Source organism: Rosa chinensis, chromosome 3, assembly GCF_002994745.2.
Source record: "Rosa chinensis cultivar Old Blush chromosome 3, RchiOBHm-V2, whole genome shotgun sequence".
Lineage (NCBI taxonomy): Eukaryota > Viridiplantae > Streptophyta > Magnoliopsida > Rosales > Rosaceae > Rosa > Rosa chinensis.
The window spans coordinates 15383593-15403716 of NC_037090.1; the positions used below are offsets into that span (position 1 = coordinate 15383593).

Consider the following 20124-nt stretch of genomic DNA (forward strand, 5'->3'; position numbering starts at 1 on the left):
ACTATCCAAACCCTTACAAAGACCTACATCTAATCAAATCCACCAGTCATGAACTCATGTTAATCAAAACCTTTCCTAAAGAACTACATAAAGTCACTCAAATGTAGACGTTGACAGAAGACTGAAAAAAAGATAACTATACACTTGTTTCTGCCATTTTGTATATTACAAGTTCACAACTAACTACACAAGTATCAAAATTGGACTCTGCTTTACTCCAAAATGAGTCACATTATAGGCAGAAAGTCACAATTGATGCCCTATGTACCACACAACAAAGGAAACAAAAAAAGAAGCACGATATATCAATGAGCATATAAACCCCTATTCCAACTGACTCGATCAAAAGGGTTCAAGTTTTAAAGGATCCCAACTTGTTGATTCACAGCTTTGTTAGCTCCAAGCCTGAGACTCAAAACTTGTCCATGTTGCTACACAAATCATGTTTATAAGATCCACACAATAAGACTCAAACTCAGTTCTCTGTTCTATAGGAAACTCAACATCAGAACCCTAGGTTACACTGATAACAAACTAACAAATTGATTCAAGGAAGCATGTAACATCATTTAAACACACTACCAAATTGTACTTGCATACCTAACGCATTTCACCACAATTCAGAAACTGAAGTCATCATTCCACACTATAAGAATGTTCTCAATGGTGTACATTGAGACCAGAAAGACAAAAACTTGATCAACTATATAAACACAACGAATCTCCCTCGACCTGTGAGTGAAGAAAATAGACAACGCAGTTCAGAAATTAAACACAGTCGTATGTTCTCAATTGTGTGCATTGAGACCAGAGAATCTACAACTTGATCAACTAAATACACACAGAGAATCACTCTCGACCTGTGAGTGAAGTAAATAAAAACCTGTCCATCATCAACCACATGTATGCCAACCCACCAAAACATCAAATAAACAATCACTACTCATGTGCATAAGCAAATGCATTCAGATTGAACATAAAATTTACGTCCCAACATAATTTTCCGAAAAAAAACAAAACATTCGCTTTAAATCGCTACATTTCCCATTAGATTCAATGCCAGCCTCTATAGAATTCATAACTGGGAGAAACCATAAAACAAAGCCCAACAAAAACAAATCTTTATAAAATACCAAGCTCAGTCCAGTGGAACCTCAACGTCTCCATCGGTAATCTCCTGTTGCAGGTCCTTCGGGTCTTTCCCGTCCACAGTGCACCCAACAGAAACACAGGTCCCGAGGATCTCCTTCACAGTCCCTGACAAATCCTTTGCCATAGACCGGTTCTTCATAATCTTTGCAATCTCGATGACGTCATCAAGACTGATGTTGCCGCTGTGCTTGATGTTCTTGACCTTCTTCCGGTCGCGCTCGGGCTCCTTCAGCGCCTTGATGACGAGAGCCGCGGCGGAGGGGACGACGGAGACCTTGGCCTGACGGTTCTGGACAGTCAGCTTGACTGTGACGCGGAGGCCCTTCCAGTCCTTGGCGGTTTCCTTGGCGATGTCTTCTCCGATCTTCTTGGGGGAGAGACCGAGAGGACCGATCTTGGGAGCGAGGGAACTGGCGGCGCCGACCTCGCCTCCGGTGACGCGGACGTAGACCTCGACGACCTGGGAGGGGTCGAACTTGGGAGGCATGGCTGGAGAGGCGGCGGGGCTGGGTTTTGGGGGAGATTAGGGTTTTGGAGGCGGAGAGATGCAGAGAGAGAGGCAGAGTGCGTTTACGACTTGGGTTTATTAAGGGGGGGTTCATATAGGGCTAGGGTTTTGTAGTTTAGGAAATTACTCATGTGTCCTGGACTTTGTGGGCTGTTTTGTGATGGGCTCATGCCTTTGTGATATTTTCTGCGTAAGAATTACGTTTTAGTCCAAAATATAAATGTTTGACCCAACACATCCTCATTGGTCAACGAAAGCCTCTTCTAGGTTGGGCTTATCAAGCACTCATTGTGCAAAAAGAATATTCAAACGGGCCGGCTCTGCGGAGAGTTTTGGAATCAGTGGTTACAAACACTAATAATTACATTGTGGAGAGGATCCTCTCCTAAGCTCCTTATCAAGCTGAGCTTCCTAAGCTTTCCACCACAAATTGACACGTGTATATAATTACATCTAATGGCTCTTATTCACTCTCACACTGTCTTTACTGTTTTTTCAACCCTTGCGGCTAAAAAAGTGTCAGATTCTCTCTCTCATCTTCTCTGGAACTCCTTCCAGATTCTTTGATTCCCCCGTCTCTCTCACAATTGAAATTAAGCTCTGCTATGACCATGATTTTAGAGGAAGATGATGAGGCCGGGGTTGAAAAACCCTAGATTTGAACATGAAGAAGACAAAGAAGCAGTTCTTTTTTTGAAAGCATATACATAATTTTCAATTTGATCACCACGAAGAACCTCCCCTAGATTTTCTGCACTTTTTACAATCTCTTTGTGTTACAATAACTTAAGTAGTAGTAGTCATATGGGTGTTGTGTCTTAGTAGATGACAATATGTTCACTTCGATAGAAAGGTGATCTCCAGTGGCAGTGTGGAAATCACGGGGAGTAACGCCTGGAAGAGAGAAGTTGTGGGCTTCGGAGGAGATGAGGAGGAGAACGGTGATTATTAACAAGGAGGAACGGCCGGAGATCCGCCAACCCATCTTCGTCTTCCTCTTATGGTTCGATTGTAAAACACTCCCTAAAACAAAGAATTGAAGAAACCATTTTTTTTCAAGACAACGGAAGAAGTTGTGCACAAATCACATTAATTACTCTACAAGCCGAACTAGAAACCAAATTATTTGCCTTCTAGCACCTACTATAGTCTACAACGTGTGCATAAACTACATATTCCACGAGCTGAACTAACACTCAAATGAGAAGGAGAGATGAGACATGGGAGGTGTTTGCTGAGATAAGACTCAAATGTGTATCAGAGCTATTCTATTTCCACCTCTTCATTGATCGACTGACGGAGCAGTACTTGGTCAGAGAAAGGATTGAAAGAATAAAAGACTAGAACTGTTAGATGCCTCTTATAGTGTGAGAGTGAATAACAGCCATTAGACATTTAGATGTAATATATACACGTGTTAGTTTGTCATAGAAAGTTTAGGAAGCTCAGCTAGATAAAGAGATTAGAAGAGGATCCTCTCCCGGTCCGGGATTATGGTACATGAGGTGGTTCAGGTTACTGTCATTGGTCCATATGACTTGTATTTATTTCTGATTGGTCTCTTAATTTAATTTTTCTCTTTTTTTTTCACCCCCTACAAGATCCTAATCAAATTCAATTCAAATTATATTATTAGTCCGAACCACCACATCGCAATGCCACGTGGCATTCTAGGATCATAAAATAATTACTCAATAAATCCCAAACTAAGTGTTTTTTTCACGGGCTAACTAATATATCACCAATTTTGAAAGCCACGATACTTCCTTGTAGCCAACATCAAGTTCTACGACATATCTCAAAACAGTCAAAATCCAAGTAAGGGCAGCTCATCGGCACATTGACAACACTAAAATTAAATAAAGGTGGTCTCATCTAAATAATATAAAGCAATAGAAAAAAAAAACGACTTTGGGAACGCACTTGCCTAGCCTTGGTTCGTGTTTTTACTTTTTAGTATGCACTCTCGTCTGGCAGCCATCCGAGTCAATGCTGCCATCCAACCTCGTCAATGTGCTACAAGTGTGGCCGAATGAATTCTTGATGGACAATGGTAGTAGATTGAGATCAGGTCAAAGTGGCGACATTAAAGGGTTCCAATCGAGATTTCTCTTTCGAACGTCATCTTATATCAAGCAAGATTTGATCTAGGCAATATGCAATCCAATTGGAACTGGAATGTGGAGCGGAAGGTTAATGGTGGTAGACTGGGGGTATGAATTCGAGCAACCAAAATTTTGTCAGACAACGTTAATTGGCGATCCTACAACCGGGGTAGGTAAAGGAAGGATGGCTGGTGGTGATTCCTCTATCATTATGACTTCGACGAGTTAGTACTAGAGTGCTAGTTAATCCTACTTGGCTACTTAGATAATCAATTAATTTTATAGTCAGTCGTGCTCAATAATTTTTAGATTTAGATTCAAAGGGCAAAAAATAATGAGATTGGGATGTATTTATTTAATTGCTTCATTATTTTTTATATTTGAAGTTAAATTCAAAAATGACTACACACAACTGAGTACAAATTAATTGACTACCAAAACATAACTCTAATAGTAGTAGTGTTGGTGTGAGTGTTGTCTTTGCAAGTCCTTAATTGGGCTCAATGGTGGTTGGGACCTTCCCAGAAAGTAAAGATTAAAATAAAATCTCTCCAAAAATAAGGAACTTCAGTCTTCATAGTTCATACGTACCAATTAATAGCACAACATCAAGATCAAGACGGCAAAACCCCTAAACCCTAGCTGAGTGAAGTTGACATTGATTTGAACCAACCAAGGTACAAAAATTAATTCACCTAATATTTTTACCTAACTCCACCTCTAATTAATCAGTAATTTAAAATCGCCGATCTATTGGAAGATCCACTAAGGAATTTTTTTTTTTGGCCAATTTGAGGGACAACAAGGCAACCTTTAGATCTGTTTTAAAGAACTTGGACAGCTGAGATTAAGAAGGGTTTTGAAACTTTTTTTTATCGAGAAACTGTCGTCCTTGGTCTGATTTCTCCTATTGCACCTAGTATCAAGCACGACTCCCGCCTCGAAGGCCTCCTTTTAAGACATCAGATCTTATACCTCATTCTTCTTCTTTCTCTTAGTTTATTTACTGCTAGTTGAGCTTTGTTTTGACGGCTTAGATTTGTTCTAGACCATCAATCTTGCCTCGATCTGGAGTGGCTGACTAGAACACGCACCCGCTGGACACCATTTACAGTTGCTTCATCGATGCCTTGCCTGTGGTGCATTGGCGGGCTCTACATTTCTTGGTGTCTGACAATTGAGATTTGATTGTGAAATTTGGGAATTGATTCAAGCTGATGTGAGATTTAATGGGTTTTAATTTTGTGGATGATTTGGTTAGGTGAAGCACTGTTCTGAAAACAACAAGTGGTCGATTCACTTTTTCACTTGTGAAGTGCCATTGGAAGCTTTTTCCCTAAATGAGATTTTTTTTTTTGCAATTACCCTGCACTTGAATTCAGCATCTCTGCACCTGATAAAATGGTGAGAGGGATTTCTATCAATGCCCCAAAGCTCGAAAGCTTGTTGTCTCCGATGAGAGGGTGACAAATTATATCTTCGTCAGGTAGTCCTCTCCGCTCATAACATAAGAGCAAAGAAAGCCAGGACCCTCTAAAAAAGTAAACATATTGACCAAACGACAAAGTTACTGCACATGAAATTCCTTGTCTTAATCTCAGCCGTTCAAGTTCATTAAAATAGATCTAATGGTTGTCCTTGTTGTCCCTCAAATTGGCAAAAAAATAAAAATCCCTATATATAAGGACCCTTCTTCTATGGGATTCCTTTTATTTTTATTTTTCTAGGGATAGAGCATTATACTAACTTTTCAATCACATTTCGCAATCTCAACTGTTCAGCTTTTAAGTCATAATGTGTAGATCATTTATGCAAATTTTCAGCCAAATCGGTGATCATTAAGGTATCAACTATATAAAATCAACGGACGAACCAAATCTGTCAAACTTGAACCATTCATACTTATAATAATAAATCGTCATTTTAAATGCCTTAACGATAATCAATTTGGTTGAAAATTCGCACAAGTGATCTACACATTAGGACCTAAAAACTGAACGGTTGAGATGCCAAAATATAATCGAAAAGTTGGTCTAATGCTCTATCCCTAGAAAAGACCAACATCCCTCACTAGAATGGCCCTGTGTGTGTGTGTATATATATCAAGTTAGTCTGAAACTGTAACGTCCCGAATCTAAATTTATCGGTTTACTAGTCATTTGGACGGTAAATGTCAATTACTTTCACTTTTTACAATGTTTCAATACTTTTTAGTGGCTCGAAAAGTTGACTTTTTGTTCGGGTCAGTTTTTGAGAAAATTTTCTTCATGAAAGTTGTAGAGGATGTTAAATCGAGTCCGTACATATGTGGTACGCTTAATTTGGAGTTCATACATGAAAGTTATAATTGAAATACTAAAGTTACTATTTATAGTAAGTTTTCTATAAAGGTGAATTTACTGTGGTAAGTTTTCATTTTCGGAAACTTACCCACCAACAATTTCTCTCTCTCCTCCCCCACGTTCACCTTCTCTCCCTTCTTATTCTTTGGTTTTTCGGTATAACTCCGACGTCTGGCCACCTTACGGCGAGCCACTGGTCTTGATCAACCCGCCTCTTCCTCCTCTTGAAGCATGCGGCGGTTCACGGCAATTTGGCCGGAATTTTGTGAATCGAGCTTCCAAAGTTTACTGTAGTAGTTTGGGGTCGACGCCGATTTCAGCCATTTTCGGCTATGAAACCAGCCATTCTGGCCCATCATCCACTGGTGAATCTCTCCAAGTTTCATAACTCAATTTGAGGTGTGGAAGGAAAATCAACGATTTGAAGGAGTTACTGTGCAAATTGGCATATTTCAGATCAAGCTCCAATTTCGGCCAACTAAGGTAGTTTCAGACTTTGTTGTAGTTGAGAACTTGTTTGAATTGTTGAGATGATGTTGCTGCTGAAATTTGGTGGTCCGATTTGGAGTTGGCCGATGGCTAGTGGGGCCCACGCGCCGCCACTGTGGGTTGTGTGTGGAGGCATGTAGGATAGGATTTTGGCTTCTGTTTTTAGCTAGATAAATTACTTGTGAGTTGTAGAATCTATAAATGTGATTTTGGTGGAAATTAGAGAAGTTTGTTATCGATTGTGAATTTCTGAAGTTTGGAGTGTCGGATGTCGATTTATGGGAATCCGACCTTCGGATTTCCCTTGTTTCCGCTATGGAATACTTTAATCTTTAATCAACGGATTGATATTAGTGGTGAAGTTTGGGTTGAATCCGAGAAGAAATGGAGATGTTGGTTTACGAGTGGTTTTCGAGTTTCGGTTTAGAATCGTATTTAAGTGTTGAATTATTGTTTATGGAATATCATTTTTGTATAGGACGAGGTACCGACCCATCGCTCGACGAGAATCCTTATGCTTGGGTGCCACGTTAGCCTTATACTGTGAGTGAACATTTGATTTTAAATGATGCATGCAAATATTTTATGAGTTACTGATTTATCGTTTCATTTATCGCTCATATGTTTTAGTTTCGGATTATAATTTGATTTCGGAAATGAATTTGGTTTCGGATTATAATTTGTTTTATTGATTAGTTTCGGTCATGAATTTCGGATATGAGTTTGTTATGCTCGGATTTGGATTTACAATTTATGTTGATTTTCGACGAATTATTTTCCGATGTGATTTTCGGAATTAAACATTATATTTTCATTTGTTGTTGGATTTGAGAATAGTATTTTGGCATGTGGGGTCACGTCATTGGTGTCTATATATATATATATATATATATATATATATATATATATATATTTCTAGTGAGATTTTAGAGAAGTCTTACTAATTTTCCATTTTCTTGGATTTTAACCCACCATACCTGGTTCGTTTTATTTTATTGCTAGCTAGCCTATTAGTACTCCTCCCCACTTACTATGTGTTTGCGGTTGAGTTGAGTAAAACCTGGGAGGTTCTAGAGCTTGGGAGGCTCCCTTACTTGTATGGTGATAACTTCTTCCCTATATATTATTGTTACTTGACTAGCGGGGCTAATCCATTCTTGTTTAACCAGCGGGGCTGGTCTTATTTTATTGAGCATCGGAGTTTCAGTATTTTTTCTTGGTTGTTTGTGACTAGCGGGGCTAGTCGGTTTTCTTGAGCTAAACATCATTCGGATTATTTTCCTTAATTGTTGCATGCATCGACTTTTTAAAGGAATAAATGTGAGAAAGTATAAAATTCCTTTTCAAATGCCCAGTCTGCAGAGTACGTAGTTGATTTGGCATAGTTGGATTCAGGGCATAACATATGTTGCTTTTGTTTTCTATATTGTAGGTTGTTTATTGAACCTACTTGTATCATGAATTCTTTCCTTCTTTTAGATTGCTTTGATAACCTGTGAGACAATTGTTTAAAGCTTGGAAGTTTTATTTGTGTATTTGAGAACATGTTGAATTTTGGATTTCAGTTGAAAATTGTGGAGTTGTTGGAAATTGGGGAAGCATGGTGGCTCCAGGAGAATAAGAATGGTTTATTAGAAGTCTAAATGTTTTTCTACAGGTTTTGAGTAGTACTCTACTTTTATGATAAGTTCCGGCAAAATTTTGGTAGAATTTCTTCTAAGATGAGCCATAAGAAACTTAGAATTTTGAGTAGTACTCTACATCGGATTTCAAAGTGAAATCCGGAACGGATCCTATAAGAAACTCTCATACAAGGATTAGGTTCTAGCTTGTTTCGCTTTTGTTTTAGCTCTTCAAATGTTTAGAGCAATTCCAACAGGTTCCCTTTTTTTTTTTTTTTTTCTCTATTTTAGGGAAAAATTAATCTATTTTGCTCCAACAGATTCCCTATATCTATCCCCATTTTAGGGATAGTGAGGAAAAAGAAAATCATATTCCTTAAATTTTTAACAATCTCCAAAATTTAAGGAATAATTATGGAGATTTTAAATATTGCTATAAGAAATCTGTTGGAGTTGGGAAGAAAAATAGGCTAAAACTTTGACTTTTGTTTCCCTATAATACAGAAATTATGAGAAAGTTGTTGGAGTTGCTCTTAGCGGTCTCCATTGTAGTTACAGCTTAGGATCATCTTATATAGCCAGCATCAAATGTATTAGTTAGCGAATTAATTTATATGAAACCGATTAATCGTTCTCACTCATTAAGTCAATATAGTAGGCAGGAACTGTTGATTGAGCACTTTTTCCTTCTCTTTAGCTCTCGATCTCGTGTTTAGATGAATGTCATCTAACCATTTGGACAAAAAATAAATACCAGGGCGCCTACTATTTTGGAAAATTGGAATGTCGAATTACTTCGCAGGATCGTTTATTATTCAAACACGACATCGATGTAATTAATTAATCAAGGAGAAAGTTGTTTGGATAAAGTAACTGTACGTATGAACCCTAGCTAACTTCCTAGACTTAAAGTCCCAGTCCATGCACGCTTCCTCAACCGCAAACCAGAATTGCAACTTCACGTGCATTCGTATAGAATATGATCCCTCATGCCTAACTTCCATAAACAATGTGATATAAATGAGATGGATGATAATATGATCGAGTAGAATATTATTGTTTTGAGCTTCATTATTTGGGGCAACCAATATATGTAGGGTTAACTAGTCACTTTGCTGTTTAGGGTCCTTAACAAATATAAAAAAATTAGATGCTCAGCTTTTTGGAGGATTTAGCTAGTGACCTAGTGTCACAGTGGATTTGTATTATTGTCCATAGCAACTAGTGTGCTAATTGGGACCATGTCTATATATGTAGTTACAAGTTAATACATTCGTAGACCAAATCTCTTGCAAAGAAATGAACGCATCATGTGGTGGTTTAAAAAAGATTGCCAAGGCTACGATAATTGCAATGATTAATTTAATATTTTCGTCATCATTTCTTGGGATCCAAACATAGCTGGAGGAGAAGTTTTCAAATAGTTCTATGCTATTGTTAATATGATTTGCCAAATGAAATATATCAACTAACCAATTTAAAGGTACTTGATCTTGGACCGGGATAATCATGATTATTATGTCCAAGACAACATTTGGATAAGATTTATCGTGCACTTGCAGTATTTCTGACTTTTTTTTTTTTTTTTTTTAACAAATCCAAACAGGGTGACTATCATTCATCGAAAGCCAGAAATAGTCATTACATATCCTCCATTTACCATCAAAGGGTAGATAAAGAGTTTGTAGTAGTAGCACAGTGATACATAGATTAGGTCCAATCATTTGACGGTTTCATACTCCGAAAGGAAGCCTATAGACTATTAACTACTACATACTACATAGTGAATAGGTGGAGTAAACTAAACTCGATGACGCTCACTAAAAAAACTAGAAGCATAGCTCCCTAACAAAGTAGGGAATTATTTTGATTAAAATGACTAAACTAAATAAGAGGGCCTAGATCAAAAAACCCAGCCCAAATAGCCCAAGAGAAGACCCGACTCAGGCCCAACAATAATGGCCTAACCTGAGCCCAAAGTCAATTTCCAGCCACAGTGGTCGTGGACCACCGCTACCTAGCGCTAGACTTCGCCGCTGCAAATCAATGCCTGACCTTGCCGCCTTAATCCAATGCCGGACCTCGCCACAGATCCAGAGTCAGACCTCGCTGCCTCAATTCCACACCAGACTCACCACCGCACCCACGTCGAAGCCCAACTAAGCCACGCAGCTTCGAACCCAGCCTCACAAGATGTAGCCAATCCAGCACCCTGCCATCATGTCGCCGATCGTGGAGGTGCCCCAACGAAGCCGACCCGCCGCCCACCACGCTCTAGATTTAGTCCGATGCTCATCATCAGACCATCGAGCTAGACCGCAAGCGAAATCCACATCCCACAGGACTTTCAGGCAAATAGTGAATTGATGAACTACTTGCTCATTCTCAATTTCAAATAAAAGTATACGTTTTTTTTTTTTAACATTAGTGTTACGTATTTATGATTTATTTTGACTTTCTATACACGGTACAAAACTACAAATATGTGAGTTACTATGAAAAAGTTTCAAACTGATTTAAAAAAAAAAAAAACTTTTTCTTGTGTCTTTTCACAAATGCATATAATCTGTTTAAAATAATATTCCAATTAATTATGCGTCGACAAAAATATTTTTACCCAGATTCGATAACCACATTTGTAAAATAAGCATGATCCCTGAGGTGGGATTCTGAGGTTTAATTTGCTGTAATTTCAAGTTATGAGGAGTTTAGGGTTTAGCTGGATTTGTGGGTTTTGTGTAGCTTCTGTGGAACTAAAAAAAAATTTAGCTTGGAAATGACAATTTAGTAAGATTTACATGGTAATTTTACGAACCCAACTTTTTGATTTTGTGGTTTCAGTTTTTTAAGAGCTAATTTGGATGAAAATTTTAGAGAACTGCCTAGCTTAATTGTGTAGTTTTGTGTGAAAATAGAGCTTGGAATCTGCATTCATGTTATTGCTTGCAGAATTCACTTTGCAGTCTTTAATATTCGGATTACATGAAATAATTTCACTTGGTGGAAGAAATAGCAGCTAGATTAGAGTTTTAGTGATGACTGAACAGGGTAAACAAAATATTTTTTTTGCAATTTAAATATTTTTCTATGAGAAAAAAATAATAATAATAAAAAGGTTGTTTATCAATTATTAGAAATTCACAGTTGTCATCCTTCACTCCATCACATTTGTCGTCTTGCACCGATCGTACAGTCTGCTGAGCCTACAGCTGATAATTGTCCTTCTCCTATGGCGACAAAAACGAAACCTCTTTCACCAATAAGGGCAAGTTTTGGTTCATGACGTGTCGCGATATGGACACCCCGACTTTTTTGGCGAGGGGTGATATGGGCTGCGGGGCCCGCCCAAGACTCGGCTCAGCATGGTTCATGACTCACTACGGTAAAAGCCGAGCCTGTCATCATGGGCTCGAGCCCAATCAATGAGACTCAGTTTTGATGAAAGAGTAGGATGGTTGGTCTACGTGTCGTTTTATCTTTCTTTTGGATTAATTCGTCCATATCTGCCTATCTTCTTTAATCTTGATTACACGTACGGATAGTTTATTGTTTTTGTTTTGTCTAGAAATGACGTGTCATCTAACTTTTTTAATTTTATAAAAGAGGGAGTCTTGCGTACATCAGCGGTATCATGTGGCAATATGGCTGACCAATCAGTGTCCAGCAGGAAAGTATTTTGAGTATTTTACTTTTAACAAGCAACGATAGTTTCAGAATAAAGAGAAAAAATTTCAGAGTTTTGATTGGTCAGACGCACCACGTGTCGGATACATCTGACGTACACAAGAATTTCCCTCTATGAAATGTACAACACGAATTATTTTTCTACTTGCCATTTAACACGTATTTGTCCTATGTGTGATTTTGGTGTCATTGAGGAGGTTTAAAAATTACTAAATAATGTTAATGATCATTTGGACCCATGGTTATGAGTGTTAGTCATCTCTTCGCTTCATAACATGACACTTTAGCTTAATAATAAAATTCATATATCACAAATATCCTACATTCTGCACCTAAAAAAAATTACCATTACTTTTTTAACTTGTACACTTCATGATTTCTTATTGGTCTGTTGTGCCAACACATGTATTAAAAACTTGCTGAAAACCTTTGTTATTGGGCATTTTGTGTTAATTTTGACTAACTAATACAACCACCCTAACACTTGCATCGCATGGCTAATGGATCAAACAATAAGAAATTATCTTACCATGTACAAAAAAAAAACATTACCCAATGAGTTGGTCTAGTGGAAGCATGTTAGGCTGCAAGTGGAGCAGACGTTGTAGAACTTTTCCAGGTAATAAGAGGTCCCTGATTCGAACCCTAGCTTGTACAAAACAACCTTTAGGGAGGAGCCACACCCAAGTTGCTCCCGGCTCTGGAGTAGTTGCTCACTCGGCCATTTTTTTATCTATCCAAAATAAACATTAAAAAGAGGGAGATTGAATATATTTCTTCGCATAAAATACACTCTTAATTGTTTTTTTTTCTTCTATTAATAAAGCGTGTCTAACAAAGTCTCAAATGTATTAGTCACATTATCAAAGATTATTGGGTTAATGAGACTTAATTCTTGACCAAATTCATCCCAATGAGAACGAGAAAGGGGAATGAATCCGTTATTTTTTTTAATGACCACAATTAGATTGACTGAATTTTTCTCTGTAATAACATTTAATGTTTAATTTTTATGATTGGCAAGAAGAAAAAAATTCACTAGTGGATAAGATAAACAGATCATATGTTTTATAAACTTACATTAATGATTAAATTTACTAATCATCGACTAACAGTCTAACTAATGCCAAAAAAGATCTTCAGCCAATAAGTTAATCCATTTTAGATGAAGTCACAAATCCATTTATTGCTTCACTAAGAAGTATGACCATTGTTATAATTTTCAACCAAATATAGTGCATTAGCTCTTTTTTGAAACAACTATAGAGTTTGGATAAGATCGAGTTATAAGCAAATCCTCTACTTTAAGATGTAATATTAATGTTGCATTACCTTTTTTGTCACCGAATTTATCACAGACTGTCGTTGACGCTTACGTGACTCAACGTACATTTCACGTGCATCAACGATTGTCAAGTAAAAACCCATAACGTAAACGGTCTTATTGATCAAGAACGTGTGACAAATGTGTAGTGTGTTCTTCCCCTTTTTAAAAATTTTCTTATCCAAAACTCAATCGTGATTAAGAAGTTAATTCCAATCTCCTAGCCTTTATGTACATTAACTTAATTATAAGCATTGACACCATCATTGAGTATCCCATACTAAACCAGATGAGGACACCCTCACCACATCACCACCACCCTGCTTGTCTTTTACTACCTTAAATGTTCGTACGAAGTTTGGAAGAAGGAGCTTATCCATTTCCTCTATTATAAAACGCAGAGCAATCAACGTTTCGGGTCATCAAAATTTTTCACGGACACTCCACCAAAACAAAACAAAAAGTCCAACTCTGCAAAACAGTTCAAGCCAAACTAACCCATTTCCTCTCTTCAATCCATCAATGGCGTCTAGGATGACCAGCTTCCAGTCCAAACCCAACTACCTGTTCCCGACTCACAACCCGATTCGCAACTCCGACGGAGTCTTCGAGTTCGACGAGGCCGAGTTGTGGGTCAATCCATCCAACGGTTCAAACCAGCCGGCCGAGTCCAAGAAGATGATGTCCACCATACCCAGAGAAACGAGGAGGAAGACGATGGCTGAACAGAAAGGCACTGACACCGTGTCATCAGCGTCGTTGCCGGTCAACATTCCGGACTGGTCAAAGATTCTGAAAGAACAGAGGAAACAGAGAGACGTGAGCGATGAAGACGTGGATAATGACTACGAGAATGGTGACGAAGTCGAGAGGGTTCCGCCTCATGAGTACTTGGCCAGGAACAGAGGGGCTTCGTTTTCTGTGCACGAAGGGATTGGGAGGACTTTGAAGGGGAGAGACTTGAGGCGCGTAAGGAATGCGATTTGGAAGCAGGTCGGGTTTGAAGACTGATCGAAACAGAGGAAGGTAACAAAAAAAACAGAGAGCTGGGTTATTGGATATTTTTTGTAGGAAGGGGAAAAGAATTAAAACTAGGTCAATGACTATGATCTTGGTGGGTGGTGTTGTAACTTTTAATTTAACCTTTGAGGTTTGGTAATTATTTGTTTTTTCGTTTGGTTAATTAAGTTTGATTTTCAAGTCTTCTGGGTTTTGTGTTGGGTGCCTGTGTTTTATAAGAGGACTTGATCGATCATGAATCATGATGCATGTAAAACTCTGACAGCTTTGAGTTTGTAGTAACCAAGCCAACAATGTTAATGATGATTTTGGTTTGTGAAGATATATGATAACATTTTCTGCTGTTTCTTTCCTTATTTCGTCTTCTACCCCAGGTTGTCATTTTGATGAGGATGATGATAGGCAACACATATCATCATTCCAAAAATAAATAAATAAATAAATTTACATTTATTTTGTTTATATCATAATTTGCAATGTTTTTGAGGTGGATGCTCCGGTTTCTATCGATGGGGCATGTATTCGACTATCATATGCAATATTTCTCTTACAAATTTAAAGGTGAAAGAGCGATTTTGTATCAGATTATGTATGGGAATTTCATTGAAAACTTGGCCACACAGCTCTACATCATCTAATGTTATTCAACCTAAATGGTTTATGTATTTGATGTAAGTGTCTCCTACACGTAAATTTTAAACATAACATTTTATTTGACTGAAATTTTAAATCTGATAATACATAATGCACTAGATATTATTAACTATTCTCGACTGATTTTGAATTAAAATTTGTAAAAATCAGTTAATGACTTTAAGCATGATACCTAGAAGAAGATGGAGCTTGGTTAATGGTGGGTAGGGTTGGTAGGTAGAAAAGCTACATAGCAACAAGAAGAAACCTTTAAGTAGAATTTAAGATCCTCGGGATGACGAGTGCCCCTAATTGGTATTCAATGGGAAAATAACCACTTGTTTTCTTGACCAAAAAAAAAACCGCTTGTTTTCGTAACGGGTGGTTTTGTGTTATTTACTTGTTGTATGCTAAAAAAGTGTGAATTTTCTAGGCAAAGACTCACAGTTTTGGGTTGCCGTGACTCATCACGGTGTCAACATACATATCCAGAATGAATCCATAAAAATCACATAGAAGACTATGTAAAAATTGTATTCAAACATACATGCTTGTACTCATTGGATCGTGTATATTTTTATTATATAGTCATTGGATCTTCGAAAATGTAGCTTGATGAAAATCAACGTACAAGAGAAGGAGCTTTCATGTACTTCTAATTCAACAATAAAAACATGGTAATTATCATAAATAATACCTGAACTTATCCTCTATCTTATTGATTGTACCTGAATTTTAATTTTGATCACAACCAGTACATGAACTTTTCAATTTCATTCTAAATAGTACCTATCATTAACTTTCGCTAATGTTCCGTTACAAACTGACATGTACCAAACATGTGACTCATTTTTCAAGGATAAATTTGTAAAATTACTTTTTTTTTTTGTTATATCACTTATTTTCAGTTGGGATCTTTTATTCATATCTCCAAAATTGGTATTTGGACCTGAACAATTCTTAGGTTCACCCCTAGGGTGAATTAGCGAATTCACCATCTCTTGCGATTAATGCATAATAACTTTATAATTTTCTAATCCAACCATTCATGTTGTATAACGTAATATAAAGATTAGCTCTGTAAAAAATCAATCAAATTGAAGACCTTTTAGTTATTCATTTTTATGAAATACATGAACGGTTCATCATAGTAATAATAAGTGTTGTTAGAACCATCCATTTGTTTGATTTAATTAGATAATTAAACGATTTCCGATTCGATTGATTTTTAACAGAGATGATTTTTAAAGGATAATTTAATATATAGACCGTTGGATTATAAATTTATTAAGTAAAAATATGTTAACTAAAAATATGTTAACCATTTAAATATATTTTTAAAGGACAACGGGGGTGAATATGCTCATTCACCCTAGGGGTGAACCTAAGAATTGTTCTTTGGACCTCCCAACAGCCAACTTAATGGACCTCCAAATTACTTTTACAAATAACCAATTTGCTATTTAGACCTCTCTAATTTTCCCACAACGCCCATCGTCAATAAAATCAATAAAAACTTTTTTTTTTGTTATGTTCTATTTATACTTCCAAAATCGGTAGTTGAACCTCCTTTAATTTTTGAAGATTTCACAATTTTATTTTACCCTTGATATGATTAAGCTGCACGGAAGAAGAAGAAGAAGAAGAAGAAGAAGAAGGGAAAAAAAAAAGGTCTTGTTGGTAGTCCTATCTCTCTCTCCCCTCCCCCTCCTCCTCTCTCTCATCATAGTTTTTCATTAAATCAATTGAATATAGAAGCAGGTTGGTATACTGCTATTTGAGATGTTTAGATATTACTTCCAATTCTCAAAATCTTTAATTAAATTAAGTTTTTGAATACAAACTTTTCATGACTTAATTATCATTTACATATAGGCAAAAGAAACATTTAGTGCCCATACTGAAAGTGGTCATGTTGTTCCAAAGCTGGTCCAACATAATGCTCCTTAGCTTGGAGAGAGACATATATTTACTAATTGTTTCGAGCTGAGAAAAAGCGCAAGGAACAACATCATAGGCGATGCACAACTTAGAATTTTGCGAATTGCCACATTTGTAGAAGTAAGAAGAGACCCTTTTTTTTCTTCTTCTTCCAGTTAGCTATGAGAATAACCGACATCGTGGAGGTCACATGTTCAAATCTCACTAGCATCATGGGAGGGGTGGGGTGAGGTTTAAAAAAAAAAAGACTCTTTCTTTTTCTCATTTTTATGTTTTTATTGGTAATTTGACATGAGTTGCTAAAGTCAACTGTAGCTTGAAAAAAAAAAGGGTCAAAATACCAATATTGGAGGTATGAATAGAAGCTCACTTTTCAGTTATATTGTGGCTATAAAAAATGAAACTATCAAAAGGAAAAACTTTCAACTTCAATTAAAAATATGAATGACAGGAAAAAAAAGAATTACGAAAGTTTTGGTTTTAAATGTTTTATAGTTTTATTTGAAATGTTTTGTTTGTATCTATAAAACAAATTAATTTTTGTTGAGGTCTTGTTTTTATATTTTATTTTCATAAGAGGATAGAGATACAATTTTAATTCTATTTTTAATTGAACTTCTATTTTTATTAACATATTAATTGATCAAAATATCTAGTAAACAAAATTATTTAAATGGGTATTTTCGTCAAACTACTCTTGAATATAGGTCATGTGTTTTGCACATGTTAGTTTTTAACGGAACATTAAAGGAAGTTAGTGATCAATACTATTTAAAATGAAATCGAAAAGTTCAGGTACTTGTTGTAATCAAAATTGAAGCTTAGATACCATCGATAAGATAGATGAAAAATTCAGGTATCATTTGTGATAATAACTCTAAAAAAAAATTAAAAAAATTGTTTGTCATTGAAGTTTTAAAAGAAAAAAGAGGAAGTGTTTATTTGATGGACATCAATGACTAAAATTATTGGATAGAACACCGGTTTAGCTTTTTTCTTGATTCATATTATTTTTTTCCTATTCTTAAGAATTGGTTGACAATAATGCAAGAGCAACAACCAATCCATACTAGTGTGGAACAAAGTTCTAAAATGGATTGACCGAGCCACTAACAAAGACCAACAAACAAGATGTTCTACACTAGTATGACTGGGAATCCTAATGTCCGAAAAGTGTGATTTAGATTAGAGCCATTTGAAATCTCACGTTAGAAAAGTGAAGAGTTATCATTTAATTATAAAGAATGATACTGCATACACTAATGTTGAGGCATTTTGTATTAAAATATCTTACTCGTTGCACTATGAGTGGATAACGTAGGAGAAATATTGGCTCTTCAAAATGAGTCCCGTGACCCCGTCTGCCACTTTCGTACAACACCTAATATTGTTCTTCTTACTGATATCGCCAAAGTTGAAACTAATCTCACAATAAGATCTTTTATTTGGTGCTTACAATTTGTTTCGAGGAGTGTTTATTTTGAAACACTCGATTGCTTCCTTTAAGCTATTTCGTAAAGTCTTTTCTCCAATGTTTGTTCCATGACATCACAAACCGCCAAATTCCACAGCAGGGTTTAAGTTCACTATCTGTCAACCTTTCTAGACTTCCCCTAAGAACAATCAAACTTGTCCGGAAAGTTAAAAATGACATATACTTGTTGGAAAATTACAAACAGCTTATCCAAACTTCATCCTTGACCAAATTTGGCATCTGATTTTTCTAGGCCATATCCCAAAATGAAACGCAGTAAAGCCTAATCTAATATCTCTGGGTTATATTCAATGAACTTGAACAAATTTATAGCTAGCAGAGTAGCAGGTTAGTGATGAATCACCAAAAACCAGAGGCGCTGCATGATTTGTTCTCCCCCTGTTTTGAAATTCCAATTTCCATTTTGTTACTGTTTTTTCACACTTATTATTTTCTGTTGCGTAAAAAGGAAGATCATACAATGACAAGCAAAATTCCTCACTTTAGCTTTCTTTTTTTCCAGTTTTTCATGATGGTTGATAAGAATTTCCGGGTTCCATTTGTGGTCAAGAAAGAAAGCAGCAATTTGGTTGGTAGACCAAGAAGGAAGAACAAAAGAAGAGAGCAGAGCTTATGACTTGTGAAGTTATGCCTGCTCAAAGATGTGATTGACATTGATGTGTAGAAATTATGGGATGTGTGTGTCACGAATCAGTTTACATAGTAAGATATTATTTGTTTTGAGTCCAAGTTTGCACAACTTTATTCTTAAATTTTCACTTTAAAACGCGTATTATATTATGAAGATATGAGTCGATACAAGAGAATATGATAACGTATTCTGTCGATGCCTTGCACCCGCTCACACGGACCACTACAATGCGGGTGATGGGAGTTATATTTGACAAAACAATGCTGAAAGTGAATGGGCTGTTGGTAGTTTTGCAGATATAGGGGGGCGTTCTAATGTTTACGGGTTTCAATTTTATTTGGGACCTCACAATGATGCACTTAAATTTTCTTTTTGTTTGAGAGGCCCCAAACCGCCTTAAAATATGGATTTAGATGCTTAATACCCCAGAAGTAAGGGGTATTATTATTCCTCTTAAGCTTCGTTTGGTTCACGGAAAGGAAATCAATTCTTTAAGAAATCTTATTGAAAAAGAAAACAAATTTCTCACTAGCTTTTCTTTCAGCTATTTAGAAACATTTGGAAAGCAATGGAAAAATATATATTTGTTTCCATTTTAGAGTTTGGATTGTGTAAGGAAAGGAAACTAAATTATACTAATATTTCATTTATTTTTTTGAAATAATATCATATCGATATATCATTAACTCAGGCCAGAAAGGACCATTACATATCCTACCTCTACCATCTATGGGTAGATAAAGAGTTTGTCGTAAACCACAGCGATACATAGATTAGGTCCGATCATTTGACGGTACCCATGCTCACTTATTTAAGCAAGCCTACACACTATGAAATAACATAGTAAATAAGCAAGCCCAAAGATAAAACTCATAGTTGCACAATAGAGTGCCTAGCTACCTAAAACACTAGGAAATAATAAGAAAGTAAAACAACTAAACAAATAGGAGCCCTAAAGGAACAACCCAAAGAAAAGCCAAACCAAATCTAGCTAGGAAAGCTTGGCCCAAGCCCAGTCGTCATCTCCATCACACCAAGGATGCGCGCACAGCCCCTCCACCAAACTAGGTCGCCATGACAACGCCGCGACTTGTGGCACCTCGACCTGCACCGCCAAAATCCAGCATTCCTGCAACCCATTCACCCATGAGACCTGCATCATTGACGGAGCGCCGCCA

At 36.7% G+C, this 20124-nt stretch overlaps 2 protein-coding genes across 2 annotated transcripts; one reads left to right on the forward strand and one right to left on the reverse strand.

Moving 5' to 3' along the window:
- Window positions 1-940: 940 nt before the first annotated feature.
- LOC112193661 (60S ribosomal protein L12) lies at window positions 941-1732 on the reverse strand. Its single transcript, XM_024333885.2, has one exon. It carries the CDS (start codon window positions 1637-1639, stop codon window positions 1139-1141), a length of 501 nt encoding a protein of 166 aa, XP_024189653.1. The 5' UTR covers window positions 1640-1732; the 3' UTR covers window positions 941-1138.
- Window positions 1733-13606: 11874 nt separating this feature from the next.
- Window positions 13607-14602, forward strand: LOC112192826. Its single transcript, XM_024332710.2, has one exon. The coding sequence runs from the start codon at window positions 13749-13751 to the stop codon at window positions 14235-14237; it is 489 nt and encodes a 162-aa protein (XP_024188478.1). The 5' UTR covers window positions 13607-13748; the 3' UTR covers window positions 14238-14602.
- The last annotated feature ends 5522 nt before the right edge of the window (window positions 14603-20124 follow it).

Coding starts and splice junctions, on each gene's coding strand:
- LOC112192826 (XM_024332710.2), top strand. CDS start 13,749: ATGGCGTCTAGGATGACCAGCTTCCAGTCCAAACCCAACTACCTGTTC.
- LOC112193661 (XM_024333885.2), bottom strand. CDS start 1,639: ATGCCTCCCAAGTTCGACCCCTCCCAGGTCGTCGAGGTCTACGTCCGC.